At 34.9% G+C, this 21,350-nt stretch overlaps 1 protein-coding gene across 3 annotated transcripts in view; it reads left to right on the top strand.

Annotated features, from left to right (window-relative positions):
• The window catches only part of LOC136843197 (metabotropic glutamate receptor 5-like), a 549,708-nt gene that overhangs the window by 496,069 nt on the left and 32,289 nt on the right, over positions 1 to 21,350 (top strand). For all 3 annotated transcript variants that reach the window (XM_067111270.1, XM_067111272.1, XM_067111271.1), the window contains exons 6-10: positions 4,534 to 6,736; positions 7,404 to 7,557; positions 9,014 to 9,147; positions 11,009 to 11,198; positions 16,246 to 16,361. In XM_067111270.1, coding sequence (XP_066967371.1) covers positions 6,524 to 6,736; positions 7,404 to 7,557; positions 9,014 to 9,147; positions 11,009 to 11,198; positions 16,246 to 16,361 — 807 coding nt within the window. In that variant the 5' untranslated portion in view covers positions 4,534 to 6,523. The remainder of the gene's footprint in view (positions 1 to 4,533; positions 6,737 to 7,403; positions 7,558 to 9,013; positions 9,148 to 11,008; positions 11,199 to 16,245; positions 16,362 to 21,350) is intronic.

Consider the following 21,350-nt stretch of genomic DNA (forward strand, 5'->3'; position numbering starts at 1 on the left):
GTTATCTAATTTCGGTAACGAAAATGAAGAAAAAGCAAGATAAAAAAAATATTTTTAAAGGTTCCAGCGACGATCGCGATTATCATCAACGATATCTGCTGCCAGTATTTACCGTCAAACAATAAAAAAAGACTATATTTTTTGAACCACCTGCAGAAAATCACTACTGAAGTGAGGTTAACCTAAAACGATATCTTTTAACGGTGATAATCTTAATTAGCATAGCTGGAAAATTAGAGCACAGTTAGTGGAATTCTGTGTAAAATACAAAGATCCTTAGAGATTTCTTAATCAAGACAGAAGAATAGTATCAACTATTGGTATAAGAACGGAAGGTAAAGCTTTTGTTATCACTTAAATTAATTCTGTTGATACACACAATACCTAGCTCTCCGACATCAAGTGATATATTTTTCTTGTGCTGTGGAATTGATTAATTTGTGGATATTAAAACTGGCATCACAGCATCTAGGTTATTGACGCCGTATAAAATTAAATAGGAAGTTAAAAAGCTAAATAAATAGATAAGTTTAAAAGAAGTCTCATGAGAAACATCTAAATATATATATATATAGAGAGAGAGAGAGAGAGAGAGAGAGATAGGCGGGTAGGCGGGCCTCCTCAAAAAAATTTAGATCATACACAGTATGTGTAGATGTATGTATGTTATAAATGTTTTACAGATATGATTTTATATATATATATATATATATATATATATATATATACATATACAGTTGTATGTATATAAATAAATGAATAAATAAATTTAAAAGAAGTCTCAAGAAATTATATATATATATATATATATATATATATATATATATATATATATATATGTGTGTGTGTGTACATTTAGATATTTCTTGTGAGACTTCTTTTAAACTTATTTATATATACTATTTATATGAATATATATATATATATATATATATATTATATATATATATATATATATATATATATATATATATATATATATATATATATATATATATATATATATATATATATATATATATATATAATCATATATGTAAAACATTTATAATATATACATACATCTACACATACTGTGTATGATCTGAATTTTTTTTGAGGAGGCCCGCCTCTCTAACAAACATATATAGCTGCTCTAAATTACAGTTCTCCCTGGGAATCGTTGCAAAGATGAAATGTCCATCTCTGTCACGTCCCCAAGAGAGGAACTTAGGCCTTAGATTCCCAAGACTGGGGATTGGACTAGAAAGTGTCTCACAGTCAAGGGCACAATAAAGTCATCGCAGAATGGGGGATTTTCGCCGGATATCCAGAATCCATGAGTGAGTCTTGTATGTTCAATCTCAAGTCTGCACAACCGTTTTTTGTCTCCTTGGCATAGAAGGATATGACCAAGGAGGCATTAGTGAAGAAAAATTTGAATGGAAATGAGTAAAGAACATCGGCTGTTAATCTAAATTAAGTAAGACTTTGTTTATGCAAAGGTGATCATACACCATAGAACGTTGATTCATCTAAGTACATGAAATATTTTTTCCTAATTTTTTTCTTGCATACATTTTCCTTATATAAACCTGAACACATATACATGTTCATTAATATATATATATATATATATATATATATATATATATATATATATATATATATATATATATATATATATATATATATAATATATATTTATTTATATATATATATATATATATATATATATATATATATATATATATATATATATATAAGTATATGTGTGTGTGTTTGTACTATATATATATATATATATATATATATATATATATATATATATATATATATATATATATATAATGTATATATATATATATATATATATATATATATATATATATATATATATATATATATATATATATACAGTGTATATATATATAATCTACTGATCACTTCCTACCAGATACTTATGTAATTGTAATAACCCCAATGCCCCTGTAACTTCCCTAATTCTTCACACGTTTTCGATACTCTTTCCATGACAAAGCCTTAGAAGGTCACTTTGCCTTTCTGATTACTCGGGATGTGGGTTCGAATCCCGCTATCGGACATCAGAATTCACTTCATATTTCTTGCATTTGGATCTAAGGCTTTTTAGTGGCAAGCGTATCCAAAACGTGTGAAGAATTCGAAAAGTTAAAAGGGCATTGTGGCTATTACAATAACACACACACACACACACACACACACACACACACACACACACACACACACACACACACACACCCCATCATCACATTGTACTTGTCTATCATTACGAAATCTTGTTCACTTAACCAGGAATACTTGTGGAGGAACAACTTTTCTACATAGGTTTACTAGAGGAAGATACCTTTACGGTCCATTATCCTTTTGCATAGTATTTAATGTAATTTATTTCTTTAAATACTGCCTTGTATAATTTTTTACCTGCATGATAATATACTGAAATATGCCGTTCGTGTCATCACCGAATTAGAGGCAGGGAATTATATCATTTTCTGCCACGCAAGAAATACGAAGCTCGTTCACCAGTATTTTAGACGAACGGGTGGTCGACTTCCATACTTCCATTCGGTTGCTATTACGTTAATAGATGTGAGGCAGTGAAGGGAGAATGAGCAGCACTTGAGGGGTTATGAACGATCATTATTAAGAATAACCAACATTTATCTTTACTCAGAAAGGTTTTCTCGTTGATGAGGAAAATTCCTCGAAGCAGTTTCTCGAAATAATCTTCGAGGCCAATTCCCTAGGCCTATGTAAACACTGCTGTAGGCTGGCATTCTTTAACAAAACAAGCTAGTAGAGGAAATTCACCTTTACTGCAACCACTTGCAGAGGTCTTTTCAAGCTCTATTTTATCCAGTTGCATTTACAGAACATTAATAACTCTATAATAAAATAGATAACGTTTCAAATTGCTTATCTAACGAAGCCATTCAGCTGTTGGCACAGAGACTCCCTAAGGGACCCGTTGATTGGGAGGGAAAATTATATATTTTCAGTGCTGATTGCACCGAAAATATTGACGGGAGAGTATGGGTTTTATTGTTTTCTTCTTTGAGTTCAAATTGCATGTTACATTTTTATTACGGAGTGATAGATATTGCTGGGGTTTTAGTGTCCCGACATTAGTTCGCAATTCACCCTGTGTCATTTGAAAATGAGGGGTATTAAGAGAACTTCACACATCTTCAAGAGTATATTAGTCCACCCCATCCGTAGTGCCACAAGGCAGAATAAGGACTGACCTTGAACTATCATCCCCTGTGATGTATAAAGCCGGTTAACCAAAATCGGTTGTTGTATCTATTCAGTGATTTTGGTATCAAGTAATGACATTTTGAGCATGTCAGACAGATGGATGAAAATAGGCTAAGCATTTTCTGCCAAAAGTCAGATCGTGATCCACAAATTGACTCATAACAGTTAGACTTAAGGATAATTTAAAGTCATGAATCTTACCTAGTTTTGCATCCTCTAAAATTAATCTCTTTGTTTTTCGTAAATGATTATCATCGGGTGACATAGGACGGATAAAATTTTTATTCTTTGATGACCGTATATATAGTATTTGGTAAATAAATAAGATTTTCTTCTTTCTCTTAGGGAAATCAGTAATTGTCGAGACCTATATTGTATACCTGGGTGAAATCTTGTTTCCTAAGACGAAAATCTGCAAAATATCTCAAGCATTTGATTTTTTCGAGTAGCTAAGACAGGATAGTGGCATAGCAGTTTCAACATGGCATTATTTTGGTTATACTTTGAAGGCTAAACTTTATTTTCACAATGATGAGTTATGGCTGAGGCCACTCAGAAAACAAAGCTACGGTATGTTTTACTGTATTTGCGCATACATGGACACTAGCAGGTGCATATAGATACGTACATAGTGTTGTCGCTTATGTAATTTCAAGATTTTATATAAATAACAAACATGTAAAAAATGCGCCGAAGTTTCTTCGGCGCAGTCGAGTTTTCTGTACAGCGTATAATGCTGTATGAAGCTCTCAGCCACGGCCCATGAAACTCAGCCGAGGCCCGTGAAACTTTCAGCCATGGCCCGGTGGTGGCCTGTGTTGTTGGCACCTAAAGCGGTGCCAGACGCACGATCATGGGTAACTTTAACCTTAAATAAAATAAAAACTACTGAGGCTAGTGGGCTGCAATTTGGTATGTTTGATGATAGGAGGGTGGATGATCAACATACCAATTTGCAGCCTCCAGCCTAAGTAGTTTTTAAGATCTAAGGGCGGACAGAAACAGAAATAGCCACCTCAATAGTTTTCTTTTACAGAAAACTCAAAACTGATGGATTTCAGTAACCCGTTTCACCAAAATCAGTCTTTTTTAGTTAAGCTGATGACCATGATTTGTGGGCATCGGTCCTCAGCGCTAAACCAGTAGTTGTAGGGATTTATTTTAAATCTTGTTCTGTTTCATGTTTTGTATTACTATTTTCTCCCGCATTTTCCAGATCAGCAAGTGTTTCATCTCCTTTTTATTTCATTCCAGAATCAAGCGTATGTAGAGGAAGATTCGAACATTGAGGAAGACCTCCAACTCCAATACAAGACCGTGACTTTGCCTGCAGCCATAAGGGAAGTTTGAGCGTTGCAGTTACTACCACAAGACAGATGATGTTGTGCACTGCTTAAAAGACTAGAGAAAATAAAAAGTTACGATAATTATAACCATGTTTAACTTACTCTAATGAAGATTTGTGAAACCAAAATCAGCAACAAAAGAGGTGTAATACTTAATTATATTTACATATATTTCAGCTCAAAGAATATCTGGACGAATACTCTCCAGTATCCTGATTTACGTATTGTGAATGGCAAAACACAAGATAGTTTCATTTCTAAGGAACGTCTTCTACACAAGGAGCGTAGCGAGTAGTTGCCTCCATGATTGCATTTACGTTACGCTAATTTCTCATAAGCGCATACTTTAAGATTATTGTTGTTCAGTCGTAAACAATATTGGAACCATTAACCTAAAACTAAGAAGCAACTTGCATTTCGAACGCCTTTTGGTAAAACACACCACGGAGCCAAAGCCCCATAAGTGAGATTCGTAAAAGTGACGGGAGTTTCAGTTCACGAGAAAAGTTTGAGCTATTGAACGATCATACCGCGTAGCAAAATGTGGAAGTCTAAAGGAAGCTTATGTGAGTTACTCTTCAAACAATCGGAATGTGTTTAGTAATCTAGTTTACTCTGTAGAACCTAATGCTACCGCGTAGGATGTAACTACTTTTCATTGTTTGTGTAACGTAGACGTAGTGATGTAACTGTAAAAATGTAATGATAGTGCATTAGTTACTGACTGTAGAATAGAAAGAGCAAATCGCATATTGTTGAATGTAGATAACTAACACTTTATTTCTCAAACCCATAAGAAGGCGAAAGTGAATCTCTGGTCTCCTATAGCTAAAATAGATGAAGTGGAACAATTATGCAATTGTGAAGTATAGTTCGAGTCATCAATGCAACGAATTCTGATTAGGGTTTTGTATTTGAAAGCACAGCGTAACCCTGTTCTGCTCACTGAAGAAGTATAGACAGACGAAATCATACCTTCTTCGGTGTCGCCACGCATGAAACTCCTGGTCACCTAAGGACTGCTGTAATAACGAAAAACAACGGACAGACCAGAAGAGGAGTGAGAAAAGTCAACTAGAGAAAACCAAAGAAAGGTGCTGTCAAATCGACATAGAAAGCCCAAGAAAATTTCTTTCAGATCAACATAGAAAACCCAAGAAAAGTTCTTTCAGATCAACACACTAAGCCCAAGAAAAGTGCTTTCAGGTCAACGAAATTCCAAGAAAATTTCTTTGAGATCAACATAGCCTAAAAAAAGTTCTTTTAGAACAACATAGAAAGTCCAAGAAAAGTGCTTTCAGATAAACGAAGAAAGGCCAAGAAAAGTTCTTGTAGATCAACGTAGAAAGTCAAAGAAAAGAGTTTTCAGATCAACATAAAAATCCCAAGAAAAGTGCTTTCAGATCTACATAGAAAGGCCAAGAAAGGTGATTTCAGATCAACATTGAAAGCCCAAGAAAGGTGATTTCAGATCAACAGAGAAAGCCAAGGAAAAGTGCTTTCACATCAACATAGACACCCCAAGACAAGTGCTTTCTTATCAGCATACAAAGCCCAAGAAAAGTGCTTTCAGATCCACATAGAAGCCCGGAAAAAGTGCTTTCAGGTCAACATAGGAAGCCCAGGAAAAGTGCTTTCAGATCAACATAGAAAGCCCAAGAAAAGTGCTTTCAGATCAGCATAGAAAGCCCAAGAAAAGTGCTTTCAGATCAACATGGTATTGCTTCTTCTTGTCAAGCGTAACCGAAAGCGTCATCTGAACCCCAGAGACAAGAAGAGACAAGCCGCGAGGGAGGAGGTGGAACACGCCGCCGCCGCCACGGCCACAACGACCTCCCAGAGGGTCTTGACGCAAGGTTTGAGGCCTCTCCAGACTCTCCCGAACCTCCAGTAGTAGCATGATGCCCCTCTATTCAGCATGCCTCAGACTGGTTTGCGCGGGCGTTGTGATGGTGCTGATGACGGGGAACGGCGGGATGAACGGTGTGGACGGCCTCATGCAGAAGAGACGTAAGACGGCCTTGAAGGAAGGGGACATCCTCATCGGGGCTCTGTTCAGCGTCCATCAGCAGCCTAAACAGAAAACCGCCTTCACACTCACCTGTGGAAAGGTGAATGTCTCCTTCATTTCATTGTGATCTAGTAGCTGTAGTCGTTTTTTTTTTTTTTTTTCTGGTGATGTATGTTTTGAATTCGTATTTTATTCTAGTGCTTTTGAAAGGTTTGTACACACACACATACACGCACACGCATATATATATATATATATATATATATATATATATATATATATATATATATATATATATATATATATATATACACATACATATATATTATGTATGTATATATATGTATATTTCATGAAAACTAGCCTTAACTTGACATTTTTAGCATAGCTCCTTGTCATAGTTGGTTCTAGTATTATTTTTTGGCAAAGCAAAGGCAAAAAATAACATCAACAATCAACCAGGCAGAAGTGACGTATTCTTCAAATTTCTTACTTCTCTGAACAAGTCAGAACAAGAATGTCTGCTCTTCTTTTATCTCTTCGCCTTCCCTCTGTTTCCCTATACTTTTCCCTCCCTGCAGGTCTCTCTTTCGCCCTTCCCAACTCTTTCCCCAAATTCTTCTTATCTCCCTTGTTCCTCGTATCATCGGCCTTGACTTGTGTTGTTCTAATTTTTACATCCTTGTCGGTTAACAATTCAGTTCTTTCTTCTTTATTACATTTGTTATTCTTATTGGGTCTCAAAAGCAGTCTTCTTTGTTTTCCAGATAAGAGAGCAGTATGGTATACAACGAGTCGAGGCCGCGTTTTTAGCCATCGACCAAATCAACGCAAATCCGGACCTGTTGCCAAACATCACCCTTGGCGTCGAGATCAGAGATTCCTGTTGGTATTCCTCTATAGCCCTGGAACAGAGCATCGGTAAGTCTTTATTCCTGGCTCTCGAATATAACAGAGGAACTGCAGTCTTGCATATTTAACTCCAGTAGTTATGAAAGCAAAATGGTATACTCTTTGAAAGGCAATAAATTTATTCTCGGCTGTTTAAGCTGGCGAAGTCTAATTTTTAGATCAAATATGCATTGGTCTTAATATATTTGTTTTATCAGAATCCTCATAAAGCACATTCTTACTCTGCGTTCTTGTTATTACCTATAGCAGCGCATTAGGTGTTGTATTACTTTGTGCAGTAGATGAAACACCAGTATGTTATTAAACACATCAGATGCCCTGTTTTATATAAATATCTTTAATCCCAGTTTCACTTGTAAACTGAATATCACACTTCCTACAAGCGTTCTCTGAGCCTGTATGTTTTTTTTTATTTGAACTTCGCTTTTTGTCCGCGAAGAACTATAAAGAAATTGCTCAAGCTATTTTTTCCAAAGCTCGGGATTGCAGAGTCCTGCTCTCCAAACAATGGTATTGTTACAAACACAAAGGTTTTTTCGTGTGTGATGCATTTGCTCGTTTGAAAAAGAGTATTCCAATGCAAATTAATCTTTTATGGTTTGCATTTAGTTGTATTTGTTAAGTCTTGACTCTTGGAAAGCCTGTTAATAGGGTCAACATTCTTAGTGTAAATTCTTGTAGCTGTATGCGTTTACTGCCCAGGTTTACGCTTAAAAGATTACCTTTACGTGAATATCATTCTTATTTTTTAGCAAGTTGGAGAGTGCAAGTACAAATGTGCCATAGTCGAATGCGAAATCATTCATTTACTTGTGCAGTAAATTTACATCTTTTTTTTTTTTTTTGCATAATATAAATTCTATCTATAAAAATAGTTGGATTGAACATTTAATTGTTCTTAGAATTCCCAATTGCAGCAAAAGCAAAAAGTTAAGGAGTAAGAAATAGTTCTGGGGCTATTTCGAAACATCACTTCTCATTATCATTGTAGTACCATCCGCACTGAAGTGAAGAAGTAATGTCTCGAAATTATTTGCTAATAATGTTAGCCTATTCCTCGAAGTTGTGGCTTTACTGTATAAATTGCAGTACTATATTGAGGACTTTATTTTCTGTAGAGCTGGTTTTAATTATTTAGACCCTTCTTTGCATGGCTGTACAAACAATTGCAATCACGAAGCGCATTTTAATTGTCGTTCTTAAAAAAGAGCTTTATTTGGCCCAGTGGTCACATAGATTACATGTTCTTCCTAGATTTTCTTTCCTATCGTTTTTATAGTTATTGTTAATCCTTTCGAAATTTTTTCGTAATCTCGCCCTTTGTTTTCATTTTCCTCTTACCCTTGTTTTATTGCAATAGTTCTTTTGTTATCATCTTGATTTTTTTAGTCTATCAGTGACTTTCCTTAATCATGTCCCCCGTCCTGTTTCTTATTCCTTGTTTTTCTCCGCCCTTATTCTTCAGAATTCATCCGCGACGCCCTTGCACCCCCGGACAGCGGCAACGACACCAAGAAAGATACCTGTAGTAAGGCTGTTAGCTCCAGCAAGCACCTGGTTGGCGTGGTTGGGCCAGGGTCTTCTGACGTCACAATCCAGGTAAGAATGCTCTTGTTGACAATTGATAGTGAACTGATACTGAAGAGTTCAGTTGCAAGGGTTTGTTTAATCTTTTAATTAATTAAACCCTTAGTGAGTTGTGGTAGTATAAAACCAGACATATATATATATATATATATATATATGTGTGTGTGTGTGTGTGTGTGTGTGTGTGTGTGTGTGTGTGTGTGTGCGTGTGCGCGTGTGTGTGTGTGTGTGTGTGTTTCAGCCGATAGAGATATTAACAGTTTCGACAAACGCGCTGTTTTTGAGCCCGAGACAAAAAGTAAAATGATTTGCCATAAGAACACATTCTGCTCATCCTCACCCACTCCTTACTCGAAATTGTCTTCTTCATGATACTACTTACTCGAAATTCTCTTCATCATCATACTACTTACTCGAAATTCTCTTCATCATCATACTACTTCCTCGAAATTGTCTTCGCTATACAACTTACTCAAAATTCTCTTCATCATAATACTACTTACTCGAAATTCGCTTCTTCATTATACTACTTACTCGAAATTTTCTTCATCATCATACTACTTAGTCGAAATTAGTCTTCTTTATTATACTCACTAGTTGACACTGTCTTCTTCAGATTCCCTGCTCTAAATTTTCTTCTTCTTCTTCATACTCCTACTCGACATTCTCTTCATCATATTCCTTACTCGAAATTGTCGTCTTCATCGTAATCCTTACTGGAACTTCTCTTCTTCATCCTACTCCTTATTCGATATTCTTTTCTCATCATACTTCTTACTCGAACTTGTCTTCTACATCATCCTCCTTACTCTAAATTCTCTTCTCCATCATACTCCTTACTCGAAATTTGCTTTTTCATCATACTCATTAATCAAACGTCTCGCCCTCATCATAGTAGTCCTTATTCGAAATTCTCTTCTTCATTGTAAGCCTTTCTCGAAATTCTCTTCTTCATTATAATCTTTTCTCGAAATTCTCTTCCTCATCCTATTCCTTAGTCAACATTGTTTTCATCAAACTCCTTACTCGAAATTTTCTCCTTCATACTCCTTACTCGAAATTCTCTTCCACATCATACTCTGCTTGAAATTACCATCCTCATCATCCTCCCTACTCAAAATTTTCTTCTTCATCATGCACCTTACTTGAAATTTTCTTCTTCATCATACTCCTCACTCAAGATTCTCATGCTCATCATACTCCTCACTCATGATTCTCTTCGTCATCATACTCCTCACTCAAGATTCTCTTCCTCATCATACTCCTCACTCAAGATTGTCTTCCTCATCATACTCCTTGCTCGAAATTCGCATTGTCATACTCCTTATTCTAAAATAATCTTCTTTATTATACTCCTTAGTCAAAGTTCTCTTCTTCATTATATTTCTTACTGGATATTCCTTCTTCTTCACACTCCTTATTTTAAATTCTCTTCTTCATCACACTCCTTATTCCGTATTCGACATTATCTTTATTATACTCCTTATTCCTTACTCTAAATTGTCTGCATCATACTCCTTACTCAAAATTTTCTTCATCACACTCCTTACTCGAAATTGTCTTCTTTATCATACTCCTTACACGAAATTCTCCTGGTCATCATACTCGTTACTCTAAATCCTCTCCCTCATCATTCTCCTTACTCGAAATTATCTTCTGCATCATAGTTCATTTTCGGTACGCAGTCTGCTTCGGCTCATGGTCTTGACTTCTCAGCACCTTTTAAAGACGTAGATAAACTTAATCTGACATTCCCATCACCCGACATTGCAAAAAAAAAAGAGGAAATACCCGAGGCACTCAGGCCTTCCCTAATACCTCCTCCTCCAGGCGGCCAATTTTCCCCTTCATCTCCTTCCTTCGTCTCCATCAGGTGCAGAATCTGCTTCAGCTCTTCGGCATACCACAAGTGGGATACTCGGCCACTTCGAGGGACCTGAGTGACAAGTCCCGCTTCTCCTACTTCATGAGAGTCGTTCCGTCAGATTACTACCAGGCGCAAGTCATGGTTGATTTCGTCAGGCACTACAACTGGACTTACGTCTCTGTCGTCCATACGGATGGTGAGTATACAGAGAGAGAGAGAGAGAGAGAGAGAGAGAGAGAGAGAGAGAGAGATCCCACTGCCTTCAGCAGTAGCAAAATTTGAAGGGAGAGAGAAAGAGGCAGGAGGGGTTAGGCAATACTGCCTATGTCATCCACTTTAAAGAGAGAGAGGAAGTCTACTGGCAGTACTGGTGATAGATTAGAAGAAAGATCGAGAGAGAAAGATGATGATAAGTTGCAGGGGAGGGAGAAAGAGGGGAGGAGTGACAGAGACTCTGGGTTCATGTTATCCATTTAGAGTAGACAGAGAGAAAGGAGAGATAGTTGAAAATACCATCTGGTTTGAGAGAGAGAGAGAGAGAGAGAGAGAGAGAGAGAGAGAGAGAGAGAGAGAGAGAGTGTGATATCAAAACAATACGTTTGTTGGTGAGCGAGAAATATGATTGTTCCAGTTCATGGAATTACCCTGAGATATCAAGCTAGAAATAAGATTAGAGAGAGGTAGAGAGAAAGAGAGAGAGTGGGGGAACATGATTTGATGTTTCGGTGTGTGCATTATCCTGGAGACTATCAAAGGGAAAGTCAAATAAAAGAAAGGAATGTTGAGGTTTTGAACTTGTTTATTTTTTTGTGTTTGATTACCAGAATGCAAATGCCCCGTAATGGAATTTCTGATTGGTGGTATGACTGTCGTGTTTCATTCATTCGCCGTTATTTTTGTTGGGAGAAAAATGCAAGATTAGCGTTGCCTCTCTCCGGGCAGGGAGATTGGAATAAAAGGAAGAGACTTGGAGATTTAATGTAAATGACTTGGACAGTTCAGCCTTTTTATCACACTTGCTCACCTCCCCGCTGACAGAAATGGTTGTGAATAACTGCATTCCGTATTTGTTATCACAGAGAAAGTTATACAAATGGAGATTATATTCCACATAATTATTGATATTATCTAATATACATAAATAGCAAATCCCCTAATTGTTAAATCATTTTTGTAAAGATTATAACAATAGGCCTTCGGTTTGCCTTCTTAATTTGCTTACTGGACGTGGCCATGTTTACACTCCATGTTATATCTGTAAAGAAAACTTAATAGAGAAATGAATGTTAAGGAGAAAAACTGGACGTAACACTTTTCTTAAAGTCAGCAGCGTATAAAATAAGAAGATATTTTACTACAAAACTGTTATATTACTTATAATAAGCAACATATAAAGCAAGAACATATTTAGTGTTACAATATTACTCATAGAGCAAGAATCATGACGTCACCACCGTCAAATATAATGGAACATTTTTGCTCCTTCCCTGTCATCATGAGATTTTGAGGTACCCGCCCCCGCGAATTGAAACTGTCCTTGATTGGACGCTTCACATATTTGTAATAGCCAATCGCTCCTCTTCCTTTCTTTTATGGTATGATGCCTCGCTTTACTGGTAAATACAAGCCTTATCCGAGGGGAGGTTTGATTCAGAGCCATGACAGCAGAGAGGGGTTGAAGCTTTTATTCGGAGCGAAGGGGAAATTTGTGGTCGAGAGATAACAGTAAATAAATGGATGAGAGCAGGGAAGGGGAAACAGGTGTAAAGAAAATATAGGTGATTAAAACTTTCCGTGCTGTAATATTGAACAGCGAATTGTTATTGTGTATTTGCCGCGTAATGGGTTCATTTGCGCTGCCAAATTAATGAGCAAATGTAATACGGTTTAGGCCTAGTATGGAAACAAGAGGGTTTCCCTTGATTTTGTGTTATCTCATTAGTGTCACATTGCACACACTTAATAATCCTCTTCGGCAGTTTGCTGCAATGTTGACTGCAGAGAGAATCATAAGTGATTTCAATTGGTGTTGGTTGGAGTGATAACGTTTAGGGACTTTAATTTGCTCAGTCACACGGGGTTTGTGTTGGGTTTTCACTGAGGGTAAATGTGGATGTGCGGACGCAGTGGGAGAGAGGGACAAGGAATGAACATTCTTTCTACTGTACTCTTCTTCAGAGAGAGAGAGAGAGAGAGAGAGCTCCTGATCGGATTTCTCATCTTTTCACCTGACTGAATAAAATTCCGGAAATTCCTTTGATATAAAAGAAGCTTAACATTACTAAGTGAAATTATTATTCAAGGATAACATACGACTTTAATTGGAGGTCTGTGAACACTTTTGATGTGTTTTCTGTCAACGTTCATAACATGTGAGTTTTATAACTCCAACTATAATGCAAAAATTAAGGACTAGAAGTATGTAATTGTCTAATGTCTGCCTGGGAAGAGGAAGCACAAAAGGAAAATTGATAATTTTAGTAGTAATTTAAAAGGAAATGCTCGGTCTCAGAAAAATATAATTTTTTTTTTTTTTTTTTTGCTTTACTTACAAAAGAGGGAACCCGTATTTGTACTGAAAATTATACACTTTTTCTGCCATATAGAAAATGCAATTACTTGGGAACGCCGGAACGAAAAAGTGGTAGAATTTCGAAATCATGAGGTAAGATAAAATATATATATATAAAGAAATAGATACTTTCTTTTCAATAATCCCATTTTCGAGTATCCCTCGAAATATTTGGACTTTCCTCATTAAAGCGACTTAAGTAGACACTTCGCCGCCTTTCCCTTCGTAACCTGTGCGTGAGATGTTCACCTCGGAAAGCCCTTGGTCTCCCCTTATGGTCTCTCCCCTTCCCCTCTCTTCGTTTCTCAGAGGTCCCGGGTCTCGAGTCGGTCCTTGGTTAATGTACGCCGACAGTCACTAAGGACTTTACTTATATTCAGATTTAGTGTAGGGATTACTTTTGCTTATTTTTTCTGAGGCATACTGAGCTTTCCTCTCTCTCTCTCTCTCTCTCTCTCTCTCTCTCTCTCTCTCTCTCTCTCTCTCTCTCTCTCTCTCTCTTTGCGTGTGTGTGTGTTTAGTACTTGCACTATAATCGTAGCTTTTTCAAATTTTATATTATTTTTTTTTTGTGAATAGATTCATTACACACATATTTTTGTACACAAGCAATTTGTATGTACTTGTATATACATACAAAACTCATTCACTGTATAATTTGAAAATATATACAGTATACACACACACACACACACACACACACACACACACACATATATATATATATATATATATATATATATATATATATATATATATATATATATATATATATATATATATATATATATATATATATATATATATATATACGGCTGTGTGTGTGCATGTATATTTATGTGCATGTTTTCTTGTTGACTTAAAACACCGTTATACAGGTTTAATGAAATTGGAAGTTACACATTTCAGCTATTTCCATGGCCCAATAATGTAGTAAATTTACAAAAAAGCAAGGAAATGAGTTATTGATGTGCTAGATAAAAGTGGGCTGTAACGATTTAAATCGTTAACCTGTATTGGGGTGTTTTATAGTTGTGTAAAGGTCGGATTTGCTGAGAGACTTGTACTAAAATAGGTCGTACGAGAATTTCAATAATCTCTGACTTACAATATCCACCTGACTAGTTAGCATATATGGTTCATTTGAACGCCGATAGAGCAAAACACAATCTTGCTTTTGAAGAGCCAGGCGAAGAGAAACCATTACTGTAAATTTTGGTATCCAAATTTAGATTTTCCTCATGCAAAAGAAAGTCTGACTAACTGATGTACTTCAATTAACCGATGTCGTAGGACTTCAGGTACTACCTTATGTACAGATTCGGAGATTTATTTTTAAATAACTCCGGTTCGTGGCAGAACTGAAGTCAAGCACGTTCGTCCTCGTGTGACAATTCTTAAACTGACATGCTGGACTTCAATTTTCCCACAAGCAGAAATACGAGGAAGGTGTTTCGTGCAAATCTCATTGGTCAGAAGTTACAAAACCTGAAACATAGCCTACTTATATAACGCATCCTTTATTAAACATCAACGTCATCCACTCTTGAAACGCAGATTCTTTATTTATCGTAAGTTCGCCCTTTTAGGCCTTTTTATTTTACATCTCTACATTTCTCATAATCGCTGTAGTCATTATATTCATGATCATCATCACTGTACAGTTGTATTCATATTATATTCGTCATCCCCATTCTCATGATCACTATACAATTATATTCATCATCACTACTGAAAAAGGGCCAACTCTCTCCTGTAACAAAATTATTATCTCTTTTACGGTTACCATCATCATCATCATAGCCATCGTCATCGTCATCGCTTGATTCATATCGAACTTTCAACTTTTTTCCTCCATTTATCTTACCTACGTTTATCATTATCAACTTTATTTTCTCTATTTATCTTATCTGCATTTAGCATTATCACTGTAGTCATTGTACTTATCATCACTGTTTAAAAGGTATCAGCTCTCCATTTGCACAAAATTATCATCGCTTTTAACAAGGTTATCATCACCATCGTCATGATAGTCCTTACCATCGTCATCGCTAAAATAATATCAAACTTTCAACCTTTTTTCCTCTATCTTACCTACATTTCTCACCATCATTGTAGTCATAATATTCATCATGACTATTGTCATCATCACATGAACAAGAATCAACAACTATCGCTTTTAACAAAATTGTCATCTCTTTTAACAAGGTTATCCCCGTAGGGGGGGTTTGGGGCAGTGCCGTCAGTGCACCTCACGTGGTGCACTGTAGGCATTACTTAAGGGTCTTTGCAGCGTCCCTTCCGCCCCTAGCTGCAACCTCTTTCATTCCTTTTAGTGCACCTCCGTTAATATTCTTTCTTCCATCTGACTTTCCACCCTATTCTAACAATTGTTTCATAGTGCAACTGCGAGCACTTTCCTCCTGTTACACCTTTCAGCCCTTCTCAATGTCAATTTCCCTTTCAGCGCTGAATGACCTCATAGGTCCCCGTGCTTGGCCTCTGGCCAAAATTATATATTCTATTCTATTCTAACAAGGTTATCATCATCATCATCATCATCGTCATCATCATCATCATCATGACGGTCGTCTCCGTCATGGCCACGGCGAAAATAATTCAGAAAACATCTTTTCTCGTCTCTTAACCTAATTTCCTGTCTAATTGACAGGAAACTACGGCCAGAGTGGTGTGACGGCCTTCAGGGAACTCGCGGAGCAGAGTAACATTTGCATCGCCAAAGAAGACTCCGTCTTGAGCAACGCCGAAGACGATGCCTTTGATCAGGTAAGCCAAAGAAGAAGGGAAGAATGGGAAAGGAGAAAGGGAGAACTGGAAAGCTGGAAAGGAGGACGAAAGGAGTGGATAAGGGGCAGGATAATATTAATAAATAAGGTTTAGCATTTTCGTAATCAGAGAAGATGCCGTAAACTACCGAAAAATTTCACAAATTATTTATAACATATATTTGTATACATACCGTACATACATACATATACATATACTGTATATATAATATATATATATATATTATACATACATACATACACATATACTTTGTGTATATATATGTATAATATATACACAAAGTATATGTATATGTATGTATGTGTATATTTATTTATATATATATATATATATATATATATATATATATATATATATATATATATATATATATATATATATATATATATATATATATATATATAATATATATATATATATATATATATATATATATAATATATATTAACGGAATTGCATGCATAAGTAATTCAATAACTGTCAGCTACTTCGTATGAAGTACGCAGATTTTTTCGTCTATTTTATTTACAAACAAATATTCGACTGTATTCGTACGTTTAGCAACCATACATATCCTCTATAGTTTGGTATGCAATATTTATAAAAAATAATAGACATTATCAAGAAAATTATACATTTCTTATTACGTATAATCCTATAAGGAAATATATGTTATTTGATTACAAACAAAGTCATACAATCACTTTTATTGATATCGAACGACCAGTGGAAGAAGGAAAGATTTTGTAAAAAGGAGTGGGGGGAGGGTAAAGGAAGGGTGAACAACTGGATGAAAAAGGAAAAGGAGAGGGACGTGGGAGGGGAAAGGGGACCAAAGGGGAGAGAAGAAATGGAAGAGAGAAGAATAAAAAGAGAAATTCGCAGGAGGTAGAGGGCAAGACGAAAGGCGAATGACTGAGAGACTGAGAAAATACAAATATAAATAGCACAAACTTAGGAATGTACTTGAAATATATATATATATATATATATATATATATATATATATATATATATATGTATATGTATATATATACGTGTGTGTGTGTGTGTGTATACATATATATATTATATAATCGACGTTGGAAGGTGAGTGAAAACCGGGACTTTGTACAAGTACTTCCTTTGTTTGTTCTACATTTTCAAGTTCTCACTTAGCTTCTGACGTGGATTTTATAATATTGTCAAGCACACATCCCTGTGTGCTGCATTGGATATTGGATATATATATATATATATATATATATATATATATATATATATATATATATATATATATATATATATACATACATATATATATCGAGACTACAAAGTCTACCCCAAAAAAACAAATCAAAGTCCTTCAAAAGAAGGTATCGTGCTTACCTCATACAAATGGGAAAAAGCACGTTAAAAGAAGAAGAAGATATATATATATATATATATATATATATATATATATATATATATATATATATATATATATATATATATATGTGTGTGTGTGTGTGTGTATGTATGTATGTATGTATGTATGTATGTATGTATATATATATATATACATATATATATTATGTTTATGTATAGAATAACAAAAGTTGGGAAGAAACCGTAGGAAACTGTTTTTCCTTTCTCGATAAAACTAGTTGTTATGTCTTGTGTTAACTGAAAGGATATGTAAAATTCCTGTACAAGAACATATCAAATCACCTTAGTAAAGTCCACAACGACATTAATTAACTAAAAAAATAAAATTCGAGTTAAAAAATAAGTGTTCTTTGCTCCAAACTTCGTGGGAAGAAGAAAAAGCTGGAATGCGTACTTCCTTCAAATGTTAGAAGTCCGCATTATTCAAACAAGAATAATTGATCGTGAAGTTTGAGTTAAAGATTAAAAGTTCCGCTTTCTGGACGTAATACTAGGGTGAACTTCGGACGACTTTTAGGGGGAAAAAAAGTATAAATTACTTTTGGGAAAAAAAGTATAAATATATGGAAAAAGTTTTACGTGGAGAGTTTCGAAAATTATTATAGTCTGTGGAGTTTGGGGAAAGTATGGGTTCATGCCGAGAAAGGAGGGATGTTCAGGGAAAGCCTTTTTTCTTTTTCTTGCAATCGGGAAAATTTGATAGCTATTATTGTGACTACTTTCATTCATAACGTTCCAGAGACTTTATATAAAAAATAATTTATTTACAATACTTTACATTTATTTTGAGGAAAATATCCATATTGTAAAAATTAAATAAATATAAAGCAACAAGTTCGAGACCTTTCGTAACTATACCGGTCACTCTCTTTCTGAGATAAGAAAATGTTTTTTACAGCTTTCATCACTTACTGTATATATATGTGTGTATATATATATATATAATATATATATATATATATATATATATATATATATATATATATGTGTGTGTGTGTGTGTGTGTGTGTGTGTATATAAACATATATACATACTGATGCATGACGCTTATTATGCGTGTATCAGTCAGTAACGCAAAAAGTGAAAATCGGAATTTCCCAATCTTCGCACATTGGCAGAATGACTAAAAACGCCCATTTTCTGAATGGACCAGTGACCTTTAAACTTGCCCTCAACAGTCAAGGACCTCTAAAAAGACAGAAAGAAAGAGAGAAAAAAGATGCAACCCCAAATTAGGACGGCCGAAGGAAATTTTGGGGTTTGAGGCCTCCTTTGGGAGAACAGGGAAAGATTGGAGGTCCCAGGAGACGTATGGAGAAGAGGTCGAGAAATTAACTGTTATGTCAAAGGGAGACATTGAAGGGACTAAGACTCCCATTGTGTCTGATTAAAAACCAGTCCACAGAAAAAAGTTTCCTTTTTTTTTTTTTTTCATTTATGTTCGACATGATCGCCAATGTGTTTTCGATAAAGCTGGGCTAACTAATGTAACCCTAGCGTCTGTAAATATTATATTTTGCTATAAAGAACATTTTATCGATAGAGGGAAGTTTCAGCTACAACTACAACTTGAACTTTCATAGTCTTGTAACTTTTATCAAAACGACTTAAAAGTTTTTTTTTTTTTTCACCAAGATGCAAAGCGTAATGCTCACCATAATCAGCTCATAGCCTCCGTATAGAATTTTAGGGGAGAACAAAGTTAAATCCATTTACTGAATTTGGAAAAAAGGAAAATCGAAAATGTCAGAAATTTGTTACACATTTTGATTTGCTAAATATCAAAAATCGTTAGCGAGTAAAAAAAATACAAAATTATCGAGCTACACACACATGTTATATATATATATATATATATATATATATATATATATATATATATATATATATATATATATATATATATATATATATATATATATATATATATATATATATATATATATATATATATATATATATATATATATATATATATATATATATATATATATATATATATATATATATATATATATATATATATATATATATATATATATAACATGTGTGTGTAGCTCGATATATATATATTTATAACATATCTCAATGGTCCTAGGTCGCTGTACAACCAAATGGCAGTTCGAATCATACTAGTGGCAAAGCACTAATCAGTTGTAATCCCATTTGGATAGTAGTTGTTCCCGAGATATTGAACCGGATGTTAAATGACATTTGTGGCTTAATACTTGTGAATATGAAAAACGTCACGGGGTGTGTGACAAAAATATACAATTATATATATATAGATATATGTAATATATATATAATATATATATATATATATATATATATATATATATATATATATATATATATATATATATATATTGTGTGTATGAGCGCGCGCTGTTAATAACAGCTGAGGTAAGAAGCTTAGTATGCATCTCGGTATCAGTAAGTAAAGCAAAAATTGAAAATCGGAATTTCCCAATCTTTCCGAACTGGCAGAATGATAAAAACGCCCATTTTCTGAATGGACCAGTGACCTTTAAACTTGCCCTCAGCAGTCAAGGACCTCTACAAGAGAGAAAGAAAGAAAAAAGAAAAAGCAAAACACAACCCCATTTTAGAAGAGCCGAAGGAAATTTGGAGGTTTATGTCTCCCCTCGGGAGAATACGGAAAGATTGGAGGTCCCAGAGGCGTATGGGGAATAGGTCGAGAAATGAACGGCGATATAAGAGGAGGACATTGAAGGGACAAAGACTTCCATTCTGTGTTTGATTAAAAACCAGTCCCCGGAGAAAGGCAGTTTTTTTTTATTTTCTTTTCTTTCGGTTCAACTTCCTTGTTGTAGATGAAGGTTTTTCGTTTTTCTATCCTTGTAAAGAAAGGCGAATCGCCAATGTATCTTCGATGAAGCTGGATCTTACTTTAGACATCCTTTTTTTAATACCAATGTAATCCTAGTGACTTGAAATATTTCACTTTGCTGTAAAGAACCTCGTATCGGTAAAGGCAAGTCTCAGTTACAAAATATTTTTCAGAGCTTTGTAACTTATCTCAAGATTACTTCAAGGTTATGAACTCTTTTTCACCGAGATAAAATTCATAATGCTCGTCATAACCAGCTCATACTGCAAATATAGAACCTTTTGGGGAAAATAAAGCTTAGAGTTTAAAATACTAAATCCATTTTCTTGTTTTGGAAGAAGGAAAATCGAGTGTCAAAAATTTGTAACGTCTTTTGATTTGCTAAATATCAAAAATCGTCAGCGAGTAGAAAGGATACAAGATATCGAACTATACACACGCGCACACACACACACACACACACACACACACATATATATATATATATATATATATATATATATATATATATATATATATATATATATATATATATATATATATATATATATATAGCCGAATGGTCAAAAGTCACTGTACAACCAAACGGAAGTTCGAATCCTGTTGGTGGCCAAGAGCTAATCAATTACGATTCCCCTTAGATGCAAGTCATACCCGAGGCAAAGTGAACTGGACATTAAACGACATTTTCGGCTTAAAATTTA

This window comes from Macrobrachium rosenbergii, chromosome 11 (assembly GCF_040412425.1).
Source record: "Macrobrachium rosenbergii isolate ZJJX-2024 chromosome 11, ASM4041242v1, whole genome shotgun sequence".
Taxonomy (NCBI): Eukaryota; Metazoa; Arthropoda; class Malacostraca; order Decapoda; family Palaemonidae; genus Macrobrachium; species Macrobrachium rosenbergii.